Source organism: Ctenopharyngodon idella, chromosome 14, assembly GCF_019924925.1.
Source record: "Ctenopharyngodon idella isolate HZGC_01 chromosome 14, HZGC01, whole genome shotgun sequence".
NCBI lineage: Eukaryota > Metazoa > Chordata > Actinopteri > Cypriniformes > Xenocyprididae > Ctenopharyngodon > Ctenopharyngodon idella.
In genome coordinates this window covers 24457309-24483265 of record NC_067233.1, presented here as the reverse complement: position 1 = coordinate 24483265, position 25957 = coordinate 24457309, and the positions used below count along the sequence as shown (strand labels likewise).

Sequence of the window (25957 nt, the reverse complement as noted above, 5' to 3'; positions counted from 1 at the left end):
CAGTATATACATACTACTATTTTTACAGTATATACAACTATTTGGTTGAACCACATGACATGAACCAGGTTCTTCATGGAACCATTGATTCCAATAATAAACCTTTATATTTAAAAGCGTATGAGAAACAATAATGATACTTAAAGTCCCCCTGTAGTCAATAATTATACCCCTTAACACTCATCTTTGATAACCAAAATTACATTTTAAATTCTTTCTGTGAAAAAAAAAAAATTTCTTCATGCCTTAAAATAGCTTGATCTATGAATATGCTAATTAACCCCGCCTCCATTCACTCACACCAGCTCAGACGAGATCCACTCGGTCAACTTACTGAGGTAAGCGCTGGACAATGGCATCTCTTTTTACAACGTCAGACACATAACGGTAATTAATATGATTAGCCTTTTGCTTGACTACATTATCAAACAGCTGCTAATAATGTGTTGCTATGTTACACAAACCATATTCACATTCACGAGTCAGACAGCTGCCTTCTAACAATCAGTATCCTTAGAAACGCTTTGAACAACTCAGAACGTCAGTGGAGAAAGGCATATAGTTCATCATAACATCGTAATATACATCATACATATTGCTAAATCTACCCGATTTTTATATCGACAGAAAAATATGATACCGGGATAACCTGGCTTCTCTTGAGACTGCTTCTGAGTGGTCATAGTTAATGATATGCCAAAGCCCGCCGGCACATTGACGTGATTGGTTACAAGGTAGTTTGTGATATAAGAAACACCAGCGTTTTTAAAACTGTCTTTAGATCACTGCAGTTTTAAAGAGAAATGAATTTGCACATGGTTTGTCTTAAAGAATATTAAAAACACCACATAGACATAAACAACATCAAAAACTTGATTTTCACCACAGGAGGACTTTAAAAGACTAATCATGTCTCATTGAAGTTTTCTGAGCAGTGAGATTGTGTTCTCTGTTAGAGAGGTGTGATGTCGTCTATTGCTCTGGTCTGAGGTGTGTGTGTGTGTGTGTGTGTAGGGTGGGGGTTTCTCTGGGCCCCTCTTTTTCTCGTTTCCTTGGTCACCCTGATGGACGCACACACACACTTTTGCTATGGCGGCCTCAGAGACGTGCAGCACCGTGCCTGAGTCTCCTGAACCAGAGCCCTGTGACGGACCACAACTGGACCAGGACCAGGATCAAAACCAGAACAAGAAGGAGGAGGAGGATGAGGACGAGGATGATGAAGGATCTGAACTTCAGAACCAGGAACCTTCGGATCCGGAGTGTGTGGAGGAGAGATTCCGGATCGACCGGAAGAAGCTGGAGCTCATGCTGTACGGTGTGTGTTTGATCAATGTCATAGTTTACTGTAGAAGCTTCATTAATCTGTTCGATTTTTCTATGCAAACCCGTTTAGAAACCAACCTGTTATGATTTCCGGCAAAATGTCCTTCTGTGTGTGTGAGATTTAGATGGATGTGGCCCATCCGCAAGCATTTGTGTGGTGGTTCTGGTGTGATGAACAGGTTTAATGGTCTGTTATCATGAGCTGTCCAGGAAGATTCTGGAGTTGAGTCGAGTTAACGGCCTGCGATTCATCAACATGAGCTCCAGTTGACATTCAAATCCCTCAGAGATGGAGAGCGAGAGACAGATTGAGCTTGTCAGAGGGATGTGTTTGTGTTGATCTGGTGTAGATGCTCTTCCTAAAATCAGGAAGGTGGATGCTGAGTAGTTTGTTTCTCTGTGGTGTTCAAAAGTCCTGCACTATTGTCTCTCTCTGAGATCTTCTGGTCTGTAGATATGGCTTGGGTTTCTCCTTCATTGTGTGTCTGTTGGGGTTTTTTCAGCTGTTTTCTGGTCCAGCAGGGGAAAAGCAACAACATAATAATCTCCTCAACAACACACATGATTTTAAGAATCATTCATGACTGGAGCACAAACACTGCACTTACACACTCAACTTTAGTCCTGGTTCTTGCTGTAATCTGTTTTCTCTTTGCTCTGTGTTTGTGTAGTAGCTGCTCATTGTGTCTTTAGTTGGGAGTGTTTGCTTCTTTCACAGGAGGTGAATTAGTTTTGCGTCAGCATCGGTTGCTCTAACATAACTTTGCTGTTTGACGCCGTTTCTCAGAAGCGACTTTGGGGTCTTTTTCTTTTGCGTACACACACACACACACACACACACACACACACACACACACACACACACACACTGGTTGTTCAGTCATTCTTGGTTGCAAAGCTGTGTAACCCGTGGCGATGAGGAGTGGCGAATGAAAGGAGGGATGTTCAGCCTAACCCTGTAAATGTCAGTCCGGGGCAAATGTGTTTAACTTTACTACCCCTACACACACACACACACACACACACACACAGACAGTAACATCTATCTATCTATCTATCATCTATCTATCGTTCTATCTATCTATCGTTCTATCGATCTATCGTTCTATCTATCTATCTATCTATCTGTCTTGTTCTGTCTATCTATCTATTTATCTATCATCTATCTAACATGTATCTATCTATCTATCTATCGTTCTATCTATTTATCATCTATCTATCGTTCTATCTATCTATCTATCATCTATCTATCTATCATTCTATTGATCGTTCTATTGTTCTATTGATCGTTTTATCTAAAGCATATAAAGTATTATACATGCAGCCTATATATTGTCAACATATAGTTTAGAAATAGTCAATATAAATGTGTGAACAGCATGCAAAATATGCAATATAAATGTAATATTTAAATTCTGTTGATTATTTACATTTTGTATGGTATCTAATTGAAATATCTTTGATAAAATATGATATATCACCCTGTCTTTAGCTCCTGCAGAAGGTTCTGGACTGTCAGGCGAGGAGTTCTTCGAGAAGGTAAGAGTTCAAATATAATACATCTAATTTTAACTTGTTTTTAATTAGAGCCCGATATGAACCACATTCTCATTTTCATATCTAACTGTTTATGTGAAGAACCTCACAATAAATTGAGTTCTTTGGTGTGTCTGTAACCTACATGAATCCTGTCAAAGCAGCTGCCATCTGAAGGCATCAAACAGACGTGTATGTTTTAGTATGAAGATCACATGCTGGTGCAGTGCAGTTTCCTGAAAGAAATGAGTCACTCAAGTGATTTTGTCCCAAACACACACAACAGATTTAGGTGTTATGAAGGCAAAACGAGAAGCTTTGAGATGCTAATGAGCCATTGTCTCTGTTAAATGGAGGATCTGAAGATGCAAATTGAATGTCTTTTGAACGCTGAGTTTCTCTTCCTCACACACTCATTGTTTCAGGTGATGAGAGAAACACACACGCAGGTGAAATGGCCGTCCAAGCTGAAGATCGGTGCAAAATCAAAGAAAGGTGAGTGATGTCGCAATTTTCTCATCATTTACTGACCCTCATGTTGTTTCAAACACAAAAACAGACATTTAGCTAAATGTCCGAGCTGCTGTTTTACATACAATGACCCAAAAGTTCAAAAGCACCATAAAAGTATAATAAAAGTGCACTCAAAGTTGTAAATAGAACAATGATTATTGTTTTACAAGAAAATTCCTTTCAGTTTTTCTTCTTGAAAATTTCATGTTTCATTCAGTGTGTTACTTGCCATTTTTTGTAATTATTTGTGAAATTCTTTGCCTCAACAGTGGATGTGTTTGGATAACAGTGGACCAGTTTCATTTTACAGCATCTTAATTGTTGGTTTGATCTTTCTAAAATGCCTGAGCCGAAGTCTGTTACCAGAATGATCTGGTTTAATTCTCTCACAAAAGCGTCTCACATGATTGCATTCCCAAACTCCAGCATCGGAACACAAGAGAGCATGACAGCGTTTATTGCGTTTTGTCTGCCTCTCTGAGATGCAAATCATTTATTAACTTCCATTATTATTACTGATATTTTACGCCAATTTTCCAGGAAGTGACGATTTTGTTCTCTTGAACACGAGATGGAAAGGCTTCTTTCTTCGCAAATGTTTTATGCAATATTCCAATTTTGTGCACAAGTTAAATTTGCAACTTTGGATGGAAACATAGTGAGTGATGACAGAATTTATATTTTTAGGTGAACTATCCCTTTAAAGCCAATGTGTACTTAAAATTAATTTACGTTCTTAGTAAATGTCTGTGTAATAACATGCACTGATGAATCATGCACAATAAGATCAAAGGAAAAAGAATCTTTCTCCACTTGTTAAATGATTTTTCTTTACTGCTGACAGAAATCAAAGCTACTTTTTATGATCCAGACAAAATGATCCCCCACATTTTTTTCCTTTGAATAGTTACTTTGGCTCAGAAGCGTGTGGCAGAAGGAAAATGCATTGTGATGATTTCTGTGTTTCTAGATCCTCATGTTAAAGTGGAGGGGAAAAGAGCAAATGTTCTGGAGGCCAAACGGATGATTTTGGAGCTTCTTGAGACTAAGGTGAGAATTTACCTCCTTTCATTTCTCTTAAAGTGATAGTCATCATCTGTCAAGTTGTTCCAAACCTGTATGAATTTCTTTCTTCTGCGGAACACAAAGGAAGATATTTTGAAAAATGTCAGTAATCAAACAGTTGATGGGCCCCATTGACTTCCATAGTAATTTTTTTTTCATACTATGGAAGTCAGTGGGGTCTATTAACTGTTTGGTTACCCATATTTTCTTCAAAATATCTTCTTTTGTGTTCAGCAGAAGAATGAAATTTATACAGGTTTGAAACAACCTGAGGGTGAATAAATCATTACAATATTTTCATTTTTGGATGAATTATCCATTTAAGCTCTGTGTTTATCTGTCCTGTGGAGACTCACACCAACCCACCTGTGCACAGGTGAATAAAGTCACGCTGAAGATGGATGTCACGCACACGGAGCACTCTCATGTGATTGGTAAAGGGGGCGGGAACATTAAGAAGGTCATGGAGGACACTTCGTGCCACATTCACTTCCCTGATTCCAACCGGAACAACGGCACAGGAGAAAAGAGCAACCAGGTACTCAGATGTGAAACCACAGAATTTCTTCTCATCATCGTTAGCGTACTGGTAGAAATATACTACATACTACATTTTTCACATATCTGCAGGTGTCAATTGCCGGGCCGGTTCAGGGAGTGGAGTCTGCACGGAGACAGATCCGGGTCAGTGAGGCGGCATTCTAATAAATATTCATTATATTCGAAAAATTGACTTTATATTCAGTATTTGTATATTTAGATTCAGATATGTGTTTTTATGTCTCATATTTCAGCCCATAGTAAAAGAAAAGCCTATTTTAGGACCAACTGTTACTTGCATTGTAACCTTATTTTTATGATAACATATTTTTATATTTAATTAATATAATTACTATATAAATAATATATATTAAAATATATAAAAACGTATTATAAATTATATAATACATTTATGTAATAAATTATAAACAGTGTTATTTTTGTATCAAAATGTTTTTTAAAAATGTTAAAATTTTGAATTAGATTTTATGTTTTTATATTTTTTTTATTTTAATTTTTAGCTAAAGTTTAATCATTTTTATTTGTGTTTTTGTTATTTTAGTATTTCAACTTAAACTAAATGAAAATGAGAAATGTTGCTTTGGTGTCTAGCTGAAATAAAATCGTAATAGTAAATAGTTAGTAAATGTAAGATTTTTTAAATATTTTATTTCAGTTCATTTTTATTTATTTCAAGTAATTTTTGTAGCTAACAATAATAACCCTGATTATAATATTAATATAATATAACATATCAACATATTACAAAATATAAAAATAATTTAAAAATGATCATTGTAGTATTTGTTATTCTACATTTAATTTTCATGTAATGAAAATCTAGTGAGAATCACCATTAAGTATAATGGAAATTAATGAGGCTGTCATTCTAATAAATTAATTATATTCAAATATGTGACTTTCAATGTTCATATACAGTAACTAGATCCAAATATGTGTTTTACGGATGTATGTGCATGTGAATCTGGTGTGATTTGCAAATGTTTGTGACCTGCAGGACCTGCAGCCTCTGGTGCTGACCTTTGACCTCCCTGTGACCCTTGTTGGGGGTGTGGTGGCCGATACGGGGTCGCCAGTGATCCAGCACGTGGCTCAGGCATTTGGAGTGAGCGTGAGCTTCAGAACACAGCCCAAACTCTACTGCAGCACCTGCAGCGTGAGAGGAGTGCAGGGAAACACTGCTGCCGTGAAGGTGACGCATGTGTTCAGATATGACACCATGTGATATAAAGTTAGAATTGCATGTTATAAAGTCAGATATAATATAAAGTTGCAATTTTGAAATTTTGCGTTCATTTGCAAAGAACATAAAAGTTTTGTAAGTGAACATAAAGTTTCTTGGTGAAACGCAAAAGCATTAAAAAATAATTTTTCCTTCCATCTCATTTTTTTCCCCGTATATAAATTATATATAAATATATAAATATATTACGGAGCCCCTAAGGGGACATTGGTATGAAAAAAATTTGAGATGGGAGAGAAAAAATATATTTCAAAGCTTTAGCGTCCCTCAAGAAACTTTTTAAAAAAAAAAAAAAAAAAAAATGCAACAAAATAAACATCATATTTTGTGAGAAAGTGACGTGCTAGAGAAAAACACTTGGAATCAAGACCCCAAAATTAGCAAGAAACAAGTATTTGATTTCATTCAGCAAATATGTTGCAGGGCGGTGTAATTATTCCTTGACCTTTGACCTCTGCAGAAGGCGACCTGCGTCCTCATGGAGCTGCTGCTGGGCTCGGGTTTGACGGGAGTGATGGTGAGCACACAGCTGGACGTTACCTCACAACAACACCTGTTCCTGTTGGGTCAAAACGGAGCGAACTTCCTCACTGTGATGCATCAGACGCACACTCAGATCATCCTGCCCGACCTCAGCGCTCCACAACACACACCCTCGCTCCTCATCCAGGGCACGGCCGACGGAGTGTGTCTCGCTCGACAGCAGCTGATGGTACAAAAAGTTTATTCAAGTGTGCTATCAGTATACTGTCTACGAATTTACTTCAAATCTACTTAAAAGTACAGTTAAAGGTATATTTTAAGTATAAAAATTAATACCTAAATAGAAATATAGTAATATACTTAAAGTGCAAAAATAATATATAAATAGTAAAATATAAGTATGATGTTAAGTTCACTTAAAGAAAACTCACAAGTATACTTGAAGTATAAAACTACTAAACTAGTATTCTAGTGAGAGTATACTTCAAAGTGTACTTTCATAAATTAAAAAATGTGCTACAAGTATTTTCACTTGTAGTAGTTACAGTACAAATGAAAAACAGTTGTAAACTAGTTGTGTACTTGGTTTACTACTGTTACACTTAAAGTATAGTTTTATACTCTAAAAAGTGGGCCAATATAGTCCCAAGACCCAAGCAGTATTGAAATAGTATACTTGTAAGTGTACTATTTCAATACTACTTAAGTATATTTTTTAAGTAAACTTTATGTAGTAAGTATACTAATATCAGTGTACTAGTAGTATGCTTGTAAGTGTACTAAATTTTTTAGTATACTTTATGAAGTAAGTATACTAATATCAGTGTACTAGTAGTATACTTGTAAGTGTACTACTAGTACATTGATATTAGTATACTTACTATATAAAGTATACTTAAAATATACTTGAACCTTATCTAAGTATATACTTAAAATTATTTATTTTTGTAAGGGTGTGTGTGCCGAGACAAGAAGTGAGATACGGTGTTATTTTAATATCTTTAATATACTGTTATTTTTTGAAAGTTTTTGAGTATTTTTCAGCTTCATTTTAATTTTAAAGTTTTAGTAATTTTGCTGGTTTTGTCATTTTAATTCGTTTCTTTAATGTCTATATAGTTTACATTCATTTTTATTTCAGTTTTAGTAGTTTTAATACTTCAGTTTAAACTAAATGACAATTAGAAATGTTGCCTTGGCAATTAACTGAAATAAAATAAGTATGGTTTTTTTATATTTTATTTTATTTCAGTTACCCTTTTTTAATTTGATAAATGCATAATGTTCTCTTTTAGGGTTTGGGTCAGTCCAGTGTTGCTATTGTAAACTAAAACCTAAAATAAAAATATTAAAAAACATTAATTGACATAAAATAATCTTTAACTGAAATAAAATACAAAATAACTTACAACATTTCTATTTTGTTTAGTTTAGTTTTAGTTGTTGTTGTACTAAAATGACACAAACTAGACCTAAAATAAAAAAAGAATAAAATCTAAATAGATATATTATTAAAGAAAAAAAACACAACAACAAAATTACTAAAATTAAATAAAAAATGAGTAAGTACTACAATAGTATATTAATCATACTAAAATAACATTGGGTCAGTCTGTATTTAATATAATTAACTGGTCATTTCTCCCAAAGTGCTGCTTTTACATTCATCTTTTTTTTTTTCTTCAATTTTATTAAACTTCAAACAACAGTAGACCAAACAAAATCATTAACTGCAACATCTGCATACGCAAGTGTGAAAATGTGTATAACATTCATTCATTAAACTGTGGCCTCAAATATCATATATGTCACAGAGTAAAATGTCTGAATGTCACTGCATTATTAGGAAATATCAGAGAAAGTGTAATTTGTGAAACTAGATGCTGTTCTGACAGGATTAGCAGCATAATGGATTGTCAGCGTACACGGCATGCATGATATAATAAACAATAACATATTTATAAGATTCTGTCAATGTGCATGTCTCCTCTGGGCCGTCCTGCTCGTGTCTGACTGTGTCTGTTCTCATTCAGGACTGTCTGCCAGTCTGTCTGATGTTTGATTTGAAGGATGAGGGAGATTCTGACCCTCGGAAACTCGCTCAGATGATGCAGAACCTGGGCGTTTTCATTAGCATCAAACCGAAGGTCAAGCAGACAGCAAAGGTACTACAGCACAGCACCCACAATGCACCTGTCACAAAAAGGGATGCATACAAATGTAAAATTCATATACTTCTACTACCGGCTAAAGTTATGGGTACATATTTTAGGGTCTTGACACTGCAGGTATTATTAGGGGCATTCACACCATTAAGATCACTAAATTCATTATCTTAAATTGTATCATAATTGGACTTTTAGGTTCAAAGAGAATCATCACACTGCTCCTGTTTCCATAGAGCAGGGGGTTGTGGGTAATATAAGACCAAAAGCCATTCATACATCAAAATCAGAAATACTACACCATTCAGGCACAGATGGTATATTGTTTACTATGATTTAAGATGCATTAAACACAATGTTTAATAGCATGGATAGTATGCTGAGTTAGTTGTTAAAGTTAATTAGTCTTATTGACCAGCTGAGTGAATCAAAGTTGAGGTCAAATTTTCTGGTGATTATTTTGATTATGCAGAATTTTTTTTTTTTTTTTTTCAGTGTGTATGTATCTCACAACAGCTGTCCAGAACATGTTTTGGTCATAGCTCACCCCATAATCAAACAAATATATAAAATAAATTAAATTAAATTAAAATATGTTTTGCTCATTATAGAAAATTAACCTTTGCATTGTGACATTTTTAATGATAATTTAACTAATTTTATTTTGAAATAATATAATAATTCTAATTTAAATGATATTTTTTATATCTAATACAGATATTATATTATAGCATTTTATTAATATAATATAATATTATTATAAATGATATTAATATATTGTCTTTTTTTGTTGTTGCTTTTTTTACAGATGTTAAAATGTTAACATTTCAATACTGATTTAAAAGTATTATGTTAACCTTTTTACAACAATTAGCATTAAATATTGTTTCAACATTTTTTTTTCCCAGTGTTCAAACAACAACTTAAATTTTTCAACCATATTTCGGCTGGCTTTCTTTTTTGCTCTTCAATATATATATAACTGTTTCTGTGTGCAGTCAGTGGTTGTGAAAGGTTTGGAGAGGAACATCGTTAACCTATATGAGGCCAGACGTCTGCTGCTCGGGCTGGACTCCAGTGAGGTATCTGTGACGACCAAGAATTTGTCTGACGTCTCTGTGACGACCAAGACCCCTGTGGACCCTCTGGTGGCCAATAATGGAATCACAAGCTATTGGCTCAATTTGTTAATGCAACAACTGTGCCTCACTGAGACAGGTGTGTGTGTGCGTGTGTGTGTGTTGTGTATGTGTCAGTGGTTCATGAGTGCTATCATCCTCTTTAACTTCACTGATGCTTGTTTGTTGTGCTAAATAAACCATTTGTTTTGTACCTGTCATTCTTTAGGTGCTGTGCCCTCTCCAGACGCTGTGATTGGCTCGCTCTCTGGGAAGCCCCGCCCCACACCACCACCTGGATTGGCTGTTTCCTCAGAGGATGGACGGATAGGACTCAAAGGAGTAGAGTCTAAATTAGAGAAGGTTTCAACGATCAGTTACCACATTTACTAGTTACTAGTGTATTGCATATATATACAGTCAAACCAAAATTTATTCAGACACCTTGAACTTTTCATTCATTAATACAGTTTATTCACTATAGTTTAAAAAAATGGTAATAAAATATGACAAGATCTCAGAGTTAAACTGTGTCAGAAAAAATGTATCTTAATTATGTCAGATAACACTTAAGCAAAACATGGTCAGGTCAAAGTGTCTGAATTTACACTGAATTTACCAGTTTTACTGGTAGTCCACTGTATGAAGAATTTTTGGGTATAATATGTGACAATTTACTTTATTTTGCTATCCTCACTTACATAAATGAACTATAGTGTCCTGCACCCACTAGTAAAAATATAATATAATTATGTAAATGTATATATAATATTTAAATTAATTAAAATATTTATTATTTAAAAATAATATATTAAAGATATTGTACTACATTAATGAACATCTAATGAGAATTACCATTATGAATCATGGGAATTACAAAAAAAGAAAAAAAAAAATCTATAAAACTCTTATTTCCAGGTGCATTATGATCATGAGAATTTAAGTGGAAAATGTGCTTAACTACTATGAAAATAATGTCATAATACAAAAAAAATTGTCCCAAAATAGGTGGAATAAATAAGATTATTTTCCATTTTTAATGCAGTTTTGTGTAAAAATGTCTTACCTTTTGGAAGTCCAATCAAATAATGAGTTAATAATGTTAGAAATGATGGATGTTAATAACATTTCCAGTTCATTTGTCACTTTGGAAATGGACGGTCACGTTGAAAGCTTTGCATTGTGGGATGCAGTGTCTCAAACAACATGCTCTAGTTGTATATTTCACAATATTTGTCAAAAGTCGCAGGTCATCCAGGTGTTTCATGCATAGAGCGAATCAAGAGATTTGGATCAAAGATCATATTGATTGATCATCTGATTTCATGATCCATGCTACTTATACTTCTTCAATTAAAATGTGTGTTTACTAATATAATGCTAAAACGAATTAGATTTAATGACAGTAAACATGTTTATGAGTAAACAAAACAAAACACTTGTATTAATGCCATTGTATCAGATTCCAGAGAATGACGATCAGCAGACACAAGCAGAGATGGAGCACTGTGGCACGCTACATGCAGAGGTGACAGAGGTTAGAGAGGTCGTTGCCAAGCCAACTGTCTCATCAAGGAGAGGCAGCCAATCAGAGGCCTCCAGGGAACCAAACCAGCCGCTCACGTCTGAGAGGTAAAACCCTCCGTCCTCATGCTGAGACACCTGGACAAACCGACCGTCAGAAGATGCACTGGATTACCGTCTAGAATATATAAGATGAATAAAACTGTGTGTGTGTTTCAGGTCAGTGAGAGTGGAGGTGGATGGTGTTTATTTGAACAGAGACAGACGCTGTAGTCTCAGAATATTCCCCTCTGTCGACCCTCATAATGAGGTACATCACTTTCACATTTTTAGAATGAAAATAAAATGGCACCTATTAATCAAAATAGGAGGTTTTGTCAGATTTAGCAATTATAGTTCACAACTAAAATCATTTGTCTTATCTGTCTATTAAAACAATCTTTGTTTACTGTTTGTTTAACAGGATCATGAATATGAGAGAAAGAAGCTTCTGGCAAATCAAGGTTTGTTTGTTTTTATTCCGGACTTGAAACAGTAGATCTAAAAGACGTTTCATTATATTATATTATATTATATTATCATCATTAATACCACATAATTACATAATTAAAAAGTATAAAATATAATAGATATTTTCATAGAAAATGAAGCCTATTTTAGTACTGTTAAATTATCATAAAATAATGGCACAATGCAAAAGCATTTATATTTTAAATATAATTTATGTCATATAAAATACATAAAATTGAATGCAAATATTATTTTAATATAATTTGTTATTAAAAATTCACATTAGTATGAATTTGTTTTTGTAAAGTATTTATATATCATCTGTATTTTTAGGCTGTTTTGATTTTTATAAAACAATCCAAAATCAAGAAGAAAAGGCAACTCGATTCCTTCTATTATTATTATTATTTTTTTTATTATTCAGGACTTTGAAACATTAGTGTTAAAAGACACTCGATTACTTCTATATTAATTATATTATATTATATTATATTATATTATTTCAAAATTCAAATGATTATTTAGTGCCAATAAGTTCAATAAGGTAAATTCAAACTAAAGTTGCTGATGTACATGATGCAAATGACAGTGAGACTGTTGTTTCTGAGGTTTTTGTGATGAATATGTGTTTTAGATAAGGATTTCAGATTCATACTCTCATATTTACTCCAAAGTTCTTACCGACAAAGTTCAGATCGACATAGTATAGATTCATTTTCTGCATAATATTCACAGTCTAACATCAAAGTATAATCTTTGTGTGATCAAATGTGACGATTAAAAGCCAAGTGATTTAAGTTCAGATTGTTATTCTGGGCCTTGACTGAATAGACCTGTGTCTGTGTGCAACAGGCCGCCGCCGGCTCCATCTATTTGGCATTCATCATGCTGTATAAACCTCAAAATGGATTAAAGAGCTTGAGTGTGCCAGAGAGGTGATATAGGGGAGCCATTTAAGCGTTACGCAGTGCCAGAGAGGGTGATAGAGGGGACCCATTTCAGAGTAACACGCTGCCAGATTTATAATGGACTGTAGCCACTCCACCCACAGAATATGCAGACAGATGAACAGTCACACACACACACACACACACGCACATTCACATAAACACAAAAACACATGGAGCAAGCTGTCTTGAAATCATTCTGGCTAGTTGACATGAGGTGTGACGTGATTCATCCGTTTTGCTCCTCTTTCATGAGCTCATGTTAATTGACAGATGAGGAATATTTGTACTTCAATGGTACTAAAATTTAAAATGAACAACAATTTTCACTCAGAAATTACTAGTGAATTTGACAATTACATAGAAACAGCAAGTAACGCATTGAATTAAATGTGAAATTTTGAAGTAGAATGACTGAAATAGTATTTTCTTGTAAAACATACTCCAATAATCTTGTTTCATTTATAACTTCGAAAAATATTTTAGTTACACTTTATTTTAAGGTGACGTAGTTACATTGAACTTACTCAAATACATGCTGAGTAATATTAATTAACTACATGTACTTACTATAGAGTTACGGTTAGGGTTAGGTTAAGGGTTAGTTACTTGTAATTATACATAATTTACTGTTATTACTATAGTAAGGACATGTAGTAATGTGTAACTACGTCACCTTAAAAAAGGTGTTACCTATATATTTTTTTTACAGTGTAGGAGGCAAAAATGTGATTTAAAAAGATCATTTATAAACATTTAACATAAACATTTTAGCTTGAAATCTTAATTACATTAAGCAGATGCATTTTAATTGCATTTGGCAGATGCTTTTATCCAAACACACTTACATTGCATTCAAGGTGTATTAATTTGATGAGTGATTAAAAATAATAATCCATGAACATGTTATATGTTATCTACCCACAGGCACACAAAATGAAACATTTATCCATATTTCTGTCTGATGTGAGTGGGTTTGATGTATGATTATGTAAAAAAAAAAAAAAAGAAATCTAAAGATACATTTTTTGAGAAGCGGAGTAATTGAGACTTGTCAGAGACTATAAAATGTGTGGTTAATTAATTTGGTCTTAAAGGATTAGTTCACTTCTGAATGAAAATTTCCTGATAATTTACTCACCTCCATGTCATCCAAGATGTTTATGTGTTTCTTTCTTCAGTCGAAAAGAAATTAAGGTTTTTGAGGAAAACATTCCAGGATTTTTCTATATATATTGGACTTCAGTGGGGTTCAACGGGTTGAAGGTCCAAATGTCAGTTTCAGTGCAGCTTCAAAGGGCTCTACATGATCTCAGACGAGGAATAAGGGTCTTGTCTAGCGAAACAATCGGTAATAAAAAAAAAAAAAAATTGATATACTTTTTAACCACAAATGCTTGTCTTGCACTGCTCTGCGATATGTCACGCATTACGTTGAAAGGTCACACATGACGTAGGCGAAAGTACCATGGTAGAGCGAAAAACTTCATCTAATTTTCTCCTCCAACTTCAAAATAGTCCGATATCATTGTTTTACCTTTGTAAAGGGCGCTTGGCTTAATCTTTGCACGTTCGCTTTGTAGACACTGGATCGGTACTTCTGCCTACGTCATGCATGACCTTTGTAACGTGATTACGTCATGCATGCGGATCGCAGGGTTTTTTTTTTAGAAAACAACAGATCATTTTGCTAGACAAGACCCTTATTCCTCATCTGGGATCATGTAGAGCCCTTTGAAGCTGCACTGAAACTGACATTTGGACCTTCAACCCGTTGAACCCCAGTGAAGTCCACTATATGGAGAAAAATCCTGGAATGTTTTCCTCAAAAACCTTAATTTCTTTTTGACTGAAGAAAGAAAGGGCTCTTGGATGACAATTTTCATTCAGAAATGAACTAATCCTTTAAATTAGAATATGGCGCTCTTGTTTTAGGAATCGCAACACAAAACGTCAAAAGATTATCCTACTAATTTCAAGAATGTGCATGTGTTTTTTTTAATCTTTAATCTCACTCCCTGTGCACTTCAGAAACGGATACAGTGACTTTTAAATAAACTCCTATTCAAACTATTTCATTCACACAGAGAGAGAGATGTAAAAAGGTAGCAGCACATTCTTCTGCATGACTGCTTTTGATTAAGTTGTTTAATTAGGTGGCAGGTGTTTAATAATTCAGGGGGACATTACACACATATGCACAATGCAGTTAAAAGCGACACAGCACACACACTTTAATTAGAGCTGCTGTTGTATGCCAGTGTAAATCTGGACCCGGTTCTGAGCATATAATGTTTCCACATGTGCCAGGCGGCTTTGTGTGTGCCTGTTATTTAATCTGTGAAATGTGTGTGTGAATGTGTGTCACAGCCATGCAGCAGAAGCCCGTGGTGACTGAGGTTCGGACCCCCACGGACACCTGGAGCGGCTTGGGCTTCTCTAAATCGATGCCCACCGACGCTGTGCGCGAGCTGAGAGCCGTGAGCCGACGCTGCTACAGACCCTACAACAACCAGCAGCAGGTGCACACACACATCTAGCTTTCTAAAAGAGGACGTACAGTAGACTTCTGCTTTTATACAAAGCTAATTTGGCTTTTCAATACCTTTAGCGCTGAGTATCAGAATTCAGCATGTGTTTTGCACCTGCAACACTGCTCACATTTTCATCATGAAATGTAAAAGTTATTTCGACAAAGGATATACCATATATACTAAGTTGTGGTTTATTTTTTGATTTTTGAAAGAATTTTTTTTATAAGAATAGTTTTATTCAACAAGGACCCATTAAATTGGTCAAAAGTGACAGTAAAAACATTTATAATTTCCATTTCAAATAAATGCTATTCTTTTGAACTTCATTCACTAAAGAATCCTAAAAAAAAAAATATATCACAGTTTCCATGAAATTGTTAAGCAGCACAACTGTTTTCAACACTGATAATAATCAGAATTTCTGAAGGATCATGTGACACTGAAGACTGGAGTAATGATGCTGAAAATTCAGCTTTGCATCACAGGAATAAATTACATTTTAAAATATATTCAGGTAGAAATCAGTTATTTTGTATTGTAATAATATTTCATAATATTACTATTTTTCATCAGATAAATGTAGCTTTTGTGAGCATACAGTAAGAGACTTCATTCAAAAACATTAACAAATCTTACCAAACCCAAACTCTTGAACAGGAATCTTACGGTACATTTACACGACAACGATCTGAAAACTGAAAAGTTTTTTCCTTTGTTTTTTTTCCATGTACAGGTGACAGTGTTGTCAAAACGACCCCTATTCACACAGATCCGTGAAATGACTAAAATCGCTGTATTCTGCTGCCAGGCCAGTAGTTGGCGATGTCACTTTGTAAAGGGACACTATAGGTGCCTATAGACTGAACACGTAACACACATGCACAAGACGTCACCGTTTCACAAATTCACGTTTTTGTAGTTTACATGGGGACGATAATGGTATCGTTTTCAAAAATGTGCATTTTAAAACCCATTTTCAAAAGTTTTCTATTTTTAGTTGAAAATAGTGTCATGTAAACTGTCATGTTAGTGTTGCCTTAGCAATAATAAAATGAAATTCATTCGTTACATTTACATGAGCAAATGCAAGTTTCCTGAGTGTAAAGGCCCATTCACACCAAGAACGATAATTACAATGGTAATGATAAAGATATAGTTCTAAAACGTTTCTGAATATAAAAAGAATAGAAGAGAAATGATATCATTGGAATCACTTTCAGAACGATTTTTCCATGTAAAAAAAAAATAAATATATATATATATATATAATATAAAATATATATATATATATATTGTTTTAAATGTGAAAATGCAGAAAGTTTTCTGTGATGGGTAGGTTTAGGGTTAGAAGTTAGAAATTAGCTCAGTATAAAAAACAATTAGGCCTATGGAATGTCCTCATAATGATAGGTTTACCAACATGGACTGTGTGTGTGTGTGTGTTATGAACAAGAGACCTCAAAATTACACACCTGTGTGAGGAAACTTGTGTGAGTTTATAAAAAGAGTCCTTTTTGAATACAGTGATAATGTGTATATATACAGTATACACACAGACACACACACACAAATACGCACCTGCCATTCAGAGCAGTGTAATTATGGAAAAAAGTCTCTAAATCACAGAAGTGTATGAGCACACAGTGAGCAGCACATCGCCGTTCCCTTCACTTCCACCCTCATTTCCTCTCCGCTGGGATAATGAGACTCTCTCAATTAAAGATCTCAATGGAAGCGGTTTAGCGCTGCAACGTAGCGCTGATAGAATCTGTTTTTGATTGTTACTGCTGTTTGAATCACATTATTTCTGAGAATAAGTGAAACCCCGTGAAGGATTCAAATTGAAAAGTTATTGAAATCTGTTTGTGTTTGTCTCCATTGTGCTTCACCCTTAAAGGGTAGTACAATCAAAAATGAAACTTTACCATCAACTGCTCATGTTATTTCAAACCTGGCAAAACATTCTTTCTTCTGTGGAACACAATAGAAGATGTTTTGCTTAATGTTCATGCTGTTCTTTTTATGTAATCAAAGCAGACAGTCATCAGGAGCTTGGAATGGAATAATTCAGATTTATAAATGTTTTTGACAGAAGTATTTTCTGCTCACAGAGGCTGCATTTATTTGATCAAAAACAGTAAAATTGTGAAATATTATTACAATTTAAAATAACTGTTTTCTATTGTAATATATTTTAAGATGTAATTTATTCCTGTGATCAAAGCTGAATTTTTGGCATCATTACTCCAGTCTTCAGTGTCACATGATCTTTCAGAAATCATTCTAATATGTTGATTTGCTTTTCAAGAAATTATCAATGTTGACAGCAGTTGTGCTGCTTCATAAATTTGTGGAAACCTTGATATATTTTTTTTTTCCATTAAGCAGCACAACTCTCGTTTTCAGATTATTATTTTTATTATTATAATGTTTCACAGAAGAATGAAAGTTGGTTATTTGAAAATGAGAGGTCACTTTAATGAATTTGTCTGTCTGGTTGTAGTTGTGGAGTTCACAGAGTGGAAAGGAACGTGTTTGGAATGGCTCCGACTCAGAGAACTGGAGAGAAAGACGTGGATCTCTGTCTTCATCACCACCTTCATTATTATCATCATCATCATCATCATCATCCTTTTCTGCCTACAGTTTGTCATCAGCCCGAACATGTATGTGTGCTGCTAAACTCACTATTCTGCTCCCTAATTGCAGAGGGTGTGACATATCTTGTTCAATTAACAGTAACTATTAAATTAGTTTGGCTTCCCATTACAGAATTTAATTCTGCCAGCAGCTTTATTTCAAGGTGAAACAATCATTTACGCTTGTAGAGATGATCAAGATCCAGGAGCTATTGGGAAATTAAAATATCACACCAGATTTATTTATGAGCTTTTCCTTTCTGACCTTTGACCTGCAGCAGAGGGCTACCTGACCAGCTCTGAGGGCGGGGCTACAGTGTCCAGACATTTGATTGGCAGCTCTCCCAGTTCCACCCACACAGATGATCTTATAGAGTTACTGGCACAGCTGGGTCTGGAGAAATACATTGATATTTTCCAACAACAAGAGGTAAATGCACAACCCACACACACGTCCCAGACGGCACACCCACAGACCGCCCACACGCTGCTATTGTCTGATGCATATTGCACACAAACCTGGCAAGATCTGACTGGCTCTAACCTGGAGGAATCAGGGTGCACAGGATTATTTTAGTCTACCTGGAAACAAAGTCAAGTCTAAAAGTTTGAGGTCAATCTATTCACTGGATTTGCCAGTGAATAGATTGTTGGCCAGGCTATTTGCATCAGATCTTTAAAACAAGATTTCCATGAGCAGAACTGTATATTCTGCTTTGTTTTTAGTTTGGTTTCAAAAAATGATTTTCCTACTTAGTGTTTTTGTCTTGTTTTTCAATAAAATATTTAAACATCCTTAAATCTTCAGATGCAAAGTCTTGTTTTAAAATCAGTTTAATTTTTCTTACCCCACTGGTTGATATTTGTTCTTGTTTTAAGTACAGCAAATTTCCCAGTGTTAAATTAACACTGCTCAGTGTTTATGAGTCCACACTCAGAGTGTTAAAGTAACACTGAAGAAGTGTTGAAGTTAATTAGGTAATTAAGTGATTAATTGAGGGATGATTGTTCGATTATTGAAGACACCTGATGATAACAAGCAGAGAAACACAAGAACAGAAATTACAACTGACGTCCAGACACAACACTAGATGAAATCAATTGAAGATGATAGAAGACATTCAATCTCAAGAATTAAACAACTCCACAAACAGCATTACCTGCTTCACTTATTACTAACCAGACTGACTTTATTTCTGTCAAACGTCTACTGAAGTTGTTATTAATAATAGTTTGGTTTGAACTCACCGTTGTGGTGACCAGTGTTTGCTTTAGTTGGGCTCCTGACACTGGTTTGTTTGTGGTCTTTTTAATGGTGTGTTTATCGAAACACATAATTTGTTGGGAAAGAAGCCATAAACAAAGATGATCGGGTGATATCATTTTTATCATCATAAAGTAATTTAAAAAAATACATTACATTACTAATGAAGTGGTTACTTAATATTGTCTTATTTTTCACTGTCAATACTGGTTTGCTTGATCAGACATTCTGTATTTTGATTTTTAAATGCATTGTAGAGAAAAGCTGTGTTTAGACACACAGACATCAAGAATCAGCATATGAAACTCAACAATGGTATAGTATACCATTAGTAAAGCCACCATGGTATAAAAATGATGGCTCCCATCATGTATTGCGGTATGTCACCATTGTTGAGATTCATATGCTTATTCTTGATATCTGTGTGTAATGAGATGGTGCCCTTTTCCAAAAAAAAAAAAAAAAAAGTGAACATTTTTTATAAGTTATCACTGACTATATATATATAATGAATATAAATGATGTGCGATTCTTAAAGTATAACCTATTTAATCAGAAACTAGACTCTGAATAAATGAGACTATTACATGATGACTACATCCTTATCATCAAGCCAACATCATCTGATCACATTTTCTCTTACTGTTCTTGCCATAACAAACACAGTTAAAGCAGCCAGAGAAAAAGTAATATTAAAAAGTCAAACTACCTAACTAAAGCAAGCACTAACCACTGTAATGGTGACTTTAACCAGAACTTATTTTCAATATATCATCAACATCTAAACCTCTGTTAATTCTCAATAAGAACTTCTGTAGACGACTGACAGAAATAAAGTCAGTCTGGTTAGTAATAAGTGAAGCTGGTAATGCTGTTTGTGGAGTTGTTTAATCAGATCTTTGAGAGATTTAATGTCTTCTTTTATCTTCAGTTGATTTCAGCTAAGGCTGTGAGTGAAGTCAGTTGTAGTTATTGTGTTTCTCTGTCCTTCAGTGATTCTGCTTGTTAACAGCAGGTGTTCATCACTAATGCTCAATCATCACTTAATTAATCACGTAATTATCTAATTAACTTCAACACTGATTCAGTGTTACCTTTTCACACTCTTGAGTGTGGACTCATATAAATACCAGGATTTGGAATAATTACAGTTTTTATTTCTTATGCTCACCAAGGCTGCATTTCTTTGCTTAAAGAAAACAGTAAAAACAATAATATTGTGAAATATTATTAAAAAGTTTAAAATAACTGTTTTCTGTTGTAATATATTTTAAAATATAATCTATTCCTGTGATCAAAGCTGAATTTTCAGCATCATTAGTCTTCAGTGTCACACGATCCTTCAGAAATCATTCTAATATGCTGATTTGCTGCTCTAGAAACATTTGTGCTGCTTCATATTTACTATATTTTCGATCAAATAAATGCAGCCTTTGTGAGCTTAAGAGACTTCTTTCAAAAACATGAAAAAATCTTAAAGGAGACATATCATGAAAATGTGACTTTTTCCTTGTTTAAGTACTATAATCGGGACCCAGGGGCATCTACCAACCCAGAAAACTTGAAAAAGGACAACCCAGTAACTTTGTTTTGGCAAGTCTTTCTCTGCAAGCATGTGAAAAAACGAGCCGGTCAGATTTCGCTCCCCTAGTGATGTAGGAAGGGGATCTTATTATAATATTACCACCCCTTAATCTGTACGTTTCCACCCACGGTCCCGTTTTCGCAAGAGACAACGGCGTACCAGTTCTAATGCCATGGCAAAAGTTCGAGCAAAGCATGCCAACTGTTCTGTCATTGGCTCTACAAATGAGCACAGAACACTATTTAGAGTCTTGTTAGCATGGATAGCCTGCAAGTTTACTCTGGAAAGCTCGATTGCTAAAAAAAGGAGCGTTTCTGTGTGAGTGATATTTTGGAAAAAATATTAGACCATTCACAGCATTTGATAGCAATCATAAGTGTTAGCCTGTAGTGTCTAACTCTGTTTGGCAAACAGGTACGGTATGTATAGTGGGCGTCCATACGGGTTTTGCACAAAAGATCAACATGACGGCACATGCTAGTCGATGAGTTGAATCAACTCCACAGCAACTACATAAATTTATCCACTAACCATTCAGAAACGTCCAGTTGCATTCTAAAAGTTGTAACTTCTTCGATCCCGAGTCTCTCCATCAGTGTCCGAATCCGGTTTGAACAATGTAAGGCTGAACACTGTTATTGACAATCGTCTTTTTGGCTGCATGAGATTCTCCAGCTTTGTTGTTGTTGAGCAACCGAAGTATGAGCTGTTAATGCTCCGCCCTCTTCTGGAAAGTGGGCCGGGAGCAGCAGATCATTTGCATTTAAAGGGGCACACACAAAAACTGTGTGTTTTTGCTCACACCCAAATTGGGGCAAATTTGACAAGCTATAATAATATAATAAATAATCTATAGCTATAATAAATGATCTTTAGGGTATTTTGTAAACTTCACAGACACATTCTGGGGACACCAGAGACTTATATTGCATCTTGTGAAAAGGGGCATAATAGGTCCCCTTTAATTAATCCAAATATTAACCGGTAGTATAAACTCACTTAAGACTTAATATACCTTAAGTATAATTTTTTCTCCTCAAGTAAATGTATCTTGATTTAAGAACGTTTAGATATTTATACTGTAAAACAAATTAAAATTGCTGAGTAAGAAAATCATTTTTTGAGTGTATTACTTTTGGTAAATTCAGATATGTGCAGTTATTTGAGTGTTTTTATATTTTCTACTACACCAGTCTGTCTGTTTGTATGGTATCATCTATTTTCATAAAGTCAAATGTCTAACTACATGAGACAACACACACACAATTACACCTAAAGACACATGTGCACACACAGATAAATGTTGTTCTCTCATCTGTCAGATCGATTATCAGACGTTCCTGACGCTCTCAGATGAGGATTTGAAGGAAGTGGGCGTAAAGACGTTTGGAGCACGGCGGAAGATGATTCTCGCCATTACAGGTCACTTTTATTAATCAAACTAATGTAGAACTCGTTAAGGGAAACATTCTTTTTGCTAATCTGACTAAGAAATCATCATGTCGACATATGGTGAATAAATCTAAACATTTGAAGCATTTTCATGTGAAACTTCTTTGCGGCATTTTTCCCTCATCAGATTTGAGTAAAAAGAGGAAATTTCCAGAACCGCCCACTGTGAAGTCTGGATACCTGGAGGGCGGAGCAAGCGGACGTCTTCCACGAATCATGGACGAAGACGTGGCTGCCAAGAGTAACCGCTGGTGACGGCATAACGTGAACGAAAAAGACTATAGCATTTCCTATAATGCACCTGGGGCTGGTTTGTGCTTTTTGTCATGTGGCCCCCTTAGGGACCAATCAAAGTATGACATGATAGATGATTTCCATATAAGACAGAGAGGACAGATGTGCTGTGACTCTCAGAGGAAACATGCGGAGAAGTGTGACCTTCAGAATGAACCGACTGCCCGTCCAACACTAATACTTAGTATGCAAGTCTGTCTCTCTGACTCTGTCTACCTCCATTTCTCTTTCTACTGCTGTTCTATGCAAAACTTTATTTCCTTTGTGTATTGTTCAAATATAAGAATGCTTTCAGACAATGTTTAAATTTGGATCTTCCATTAAATGAGATGCAAAACACACACAATTTCCTTTATTAATTTCAGAGCTATGGTGCATTGCTCACAACATACACTGAAAACAATTCAGTGTAGAAACAGTTTTCACTCAGAAATTGCTAGTAAATTTCACAAACAATCACAAAGAAACGGCAAGTACCACATTGAATTAAACTTGAAATTCTGAAGTAGAAAAACTGAAAGTGTTTTCTTGTACGTTTATTTTAGTATATGGTTTAAGTCCACTGTCCTATCTATTAAAGACAAAAATCAATCAGTAATAAAAAAAGAAAAGTGATATTGGATTGCTGTAAGTATGCAGTGATCAAAGGATATATATTTCATTTGGCCCTGAAGAATAAGTAATAAAATAGTTATTGTTATTCAATTTAAATCATTGGTGGCACAAAACCTTTAGCCAATAGAGGGCGTCCTGTCACTGTCTGTGCCTCTATGAGAGCTTTAATTTTGTGCATTAAAATGCATCATTTTTCCTAGGAAATGAACAAATTATGTAATTTCATAACCTTAAAAATTACCAGCTCGCACAGTTCTCTGTTAAATAAATATATTGTGTGCTAAATGAATAATTAGCTGGTTTTATTCAGCAGAGAAAAATGTGAAACCGCTCTCAATATTCTGGCGTTGCACCTCAGTGCACAAGTGAAAGTTTTCAATTAAAATTATCTGTTCTGCGTGTGCTCAACGTTTCTCTCATTTACAATTTAATGCATCTCTCATGTGCATGTCATTCAACTGGATTTCAGAAATACATCATGCGGATTTTAGCCGTGTCAATATCTTGGCTGTGGCTGATGGGAATTTACTCACTCTAACATTTTCAAAGTGTAAAATGTTAACGGCACATAATCAGAAACCACACTGACCTGCATTACCCACGTTAAAATATTGCCACTTAACATTAACAGCATTAAGCCAATGGAGTGGAACGGAATAAATTAAACACACAAACCAATGCCACACACACACTCGCATATACAGGACTGCTTGACAGAGAGAAACTGTTGCTGCACACAGAGAATGATAGATGCCTTCGGCAGTTGCTTCATGTCTCGTGTCCATGAGTGTCTCGTCGCAAGAGGTTCAGTGTTTTAAAGGTGATAATTCATAAATCGGCCATTGCAGTGTTAGAACCGCCAACCTTTTATTTAACCACTGAGTCAGACCAGCCAATATGACTCTACATAGGTCATTTTCAGTTTCTGTGACTTAACTGTAGTGCTCATGCACTAATAATGCACACAAAACTGAATTAACTGATGACCAACGCCAAGGTCATTAGTTCAATTACGATGCATTTAGTGATAAATTATTTTGTCATATTAAAAGATCTACCATAATGCATTAATGAGTAGACCTTTCTAAAGGTGTCTGCACACAGTTGAGTTAAGGCTGCTCTGAGGCTGCTAAATAATTTGTGTACAGACTAAATGCTGCATAAATGCCAGATTATTATGACCCATCTCTATGAGGCTCTGATGTGGTTTTGCTTCAGCAATAATTATTTTTATTTTCATTCGTGCTTCTATATAAATAATTTTATATTATATTTCATGAGTCATTCCACAAAACAGTTGCCTTTTGTTTCACTTATCCACATACACTCTAAAAAATGCTGGGTTAAAAACAACACAAGTTAGGTTGAAAATGGACAAACCCAATAATTGGGTTGTTTTAACCCAGCAGTTGGGTTAAATGTTTGCTCATCCTGCTGGGTAGTTTTACTGAACTCAGCTATTGTTTAAAAATTGTTGTATTGCTCACTTAAAATGAACCCAAAGTATTTTGTAAATGAACATTTATTAATATATTTAATAAATTAACATTTAATTATTAATTATTAATGAATAATTATTAAGCAATTTAATAAATATTTATTGTTTATTAATAAATGTTCACCTTTTGATTATTATTGTTGCCTCTAGTAATTGATTTTTAATTTCCAACCTATTTTGTGTTCATTTTAAGCAAGCCATATAGTAATTTTTAAACAACAGTTGAGTTAAATAAAACTGCCCATACATTTAACCCAACCGCTGGGTTTGTCCATTTTTAACCCAACATTTTTTAGAGTGTATGTTTAAACAATGAAAAGCAACTTTTATTATGCACAGAACATTATATTTTCATAATGAATCAATAACCTTATTTTATTATATATATTTTCTGCCTTTTTGGCCTGTCCTCTGTCATGCTTCCAACTTCTCGTTGCTGCACCTGCATATATATGTACATTTAGATTGAAAAAGGAAATAAAAGCAAGTATTTTGCATTTTCTTTATATATCTTTAGATTTTAGCATGCATAAAAATGCTTAGCTTAGTGTTCCCAGGTTATAAGCGGCTGTATACCATATAGAATGAAAATAAATAAATATAAAACTGTCATAATAACATCATCCTTGCAGGCTACGAACACTTCAAGGACAATTTAGTGTCTAGTCTTTTTATCACTTTTTATATTATGTTGGGTTTGTAAGAGTGGAATGATTAACACCTTAAAGCACTTCATTTGATCGTTTTGAAAATAATTTTTAAAGCCTAGAATGAGCCTTATAACATTATTTCAGCAATAGTAACTTCTGTAGCTATAAATGCCGCCTCTGCACAGCATTAAACAGTCTGTGGACGCGCCTTCTCGTGGTTATACACATCAAGAGCGGCTACTGGGCATTATTTGCAGTGTAAAGGTGTTTTGTGTGTGGTGCTGAATGGACAGCTCCCACACACACTCACTGGTCCAGCTGTTCAAACCCTGAACTGAACCACTGCACTGGATTACGGAGAACACCAACAAATATCAATCTCACTACTTTCCCCGCGTTATGTTTACTAATGAGGTTAATCTATTGACTTATTTA

The 25957-nt window shown here is 34.7% G+C and overlaps 1 protein-coding gene and 1 long non-coding RNA gene across 3 annotated transcripts; one reads left to right on the top strand and one right to left on the bottom strand.

The window, feature by feature from the left end:
- Window positions 1-1002: 1002 nt before the first annotated feature.
- On the top strand, window positions 1003-23096 carry bicc2 (bicaudal C homolog 2). Of its 2 annotated transcripts, XM_051861069.1 has the most exons (19): window positions 1003-1318; window positions 2819-2865; window positions 3288-3357; window positions 4346-4425; window positions 4817-4978; window positions 5071-5124; window positions 5999-6193; window positions 6705-6956; window positions 8761-8892; window positions 9891-10110; window positions 10240-10373; window positions 11473-11642; window positions 11754-11844; window positions 11998-12037; window positions 15362-15513; window positions 18029-18191; window positions 18443-18594; window positions 22336-22435; window positions 22593-23096. In XM_051861069.1, the coding sequence occupies exons 1-19, from the start codon at window positions 1090-1092 to the stop codon at window positions 22718-22720; spliced, it is 2571 nt and encodes an 856-aa protein (XP_051717029.1). In that variant the 5' UTR covers window positions 1003-1089; the 3' UTR covers window positions 22721-23096. The 2 variants fall into 2 exon arrangements, with proteins under 2 accessions (XP_051717029.1, XP_051717030.1); XM_051861070.1 differs by lacking the exons at window positions 1003-1318; window positions 2819-2865; window positions 3288-3357 and having other exon boundaries at window positions 4371-4425; window positions 4791-4978.
- Window positions 11526-19081, bottom strand: LOC127494875 (uncharacterized). Its single transcript, XR_007925000.1, has 3 exons — window positions 19013-19081; window positions 18430-18558; window positions 11526-11672 (listed from the first exon to the last, which is right to left on the bottom strand). It is a non-coding gene; the product is annotated as an uncharacterized LOC127494875 (long non-coding RNA).
- Window positions 23097-25957: the final 2861 nt, after the last annotated feature.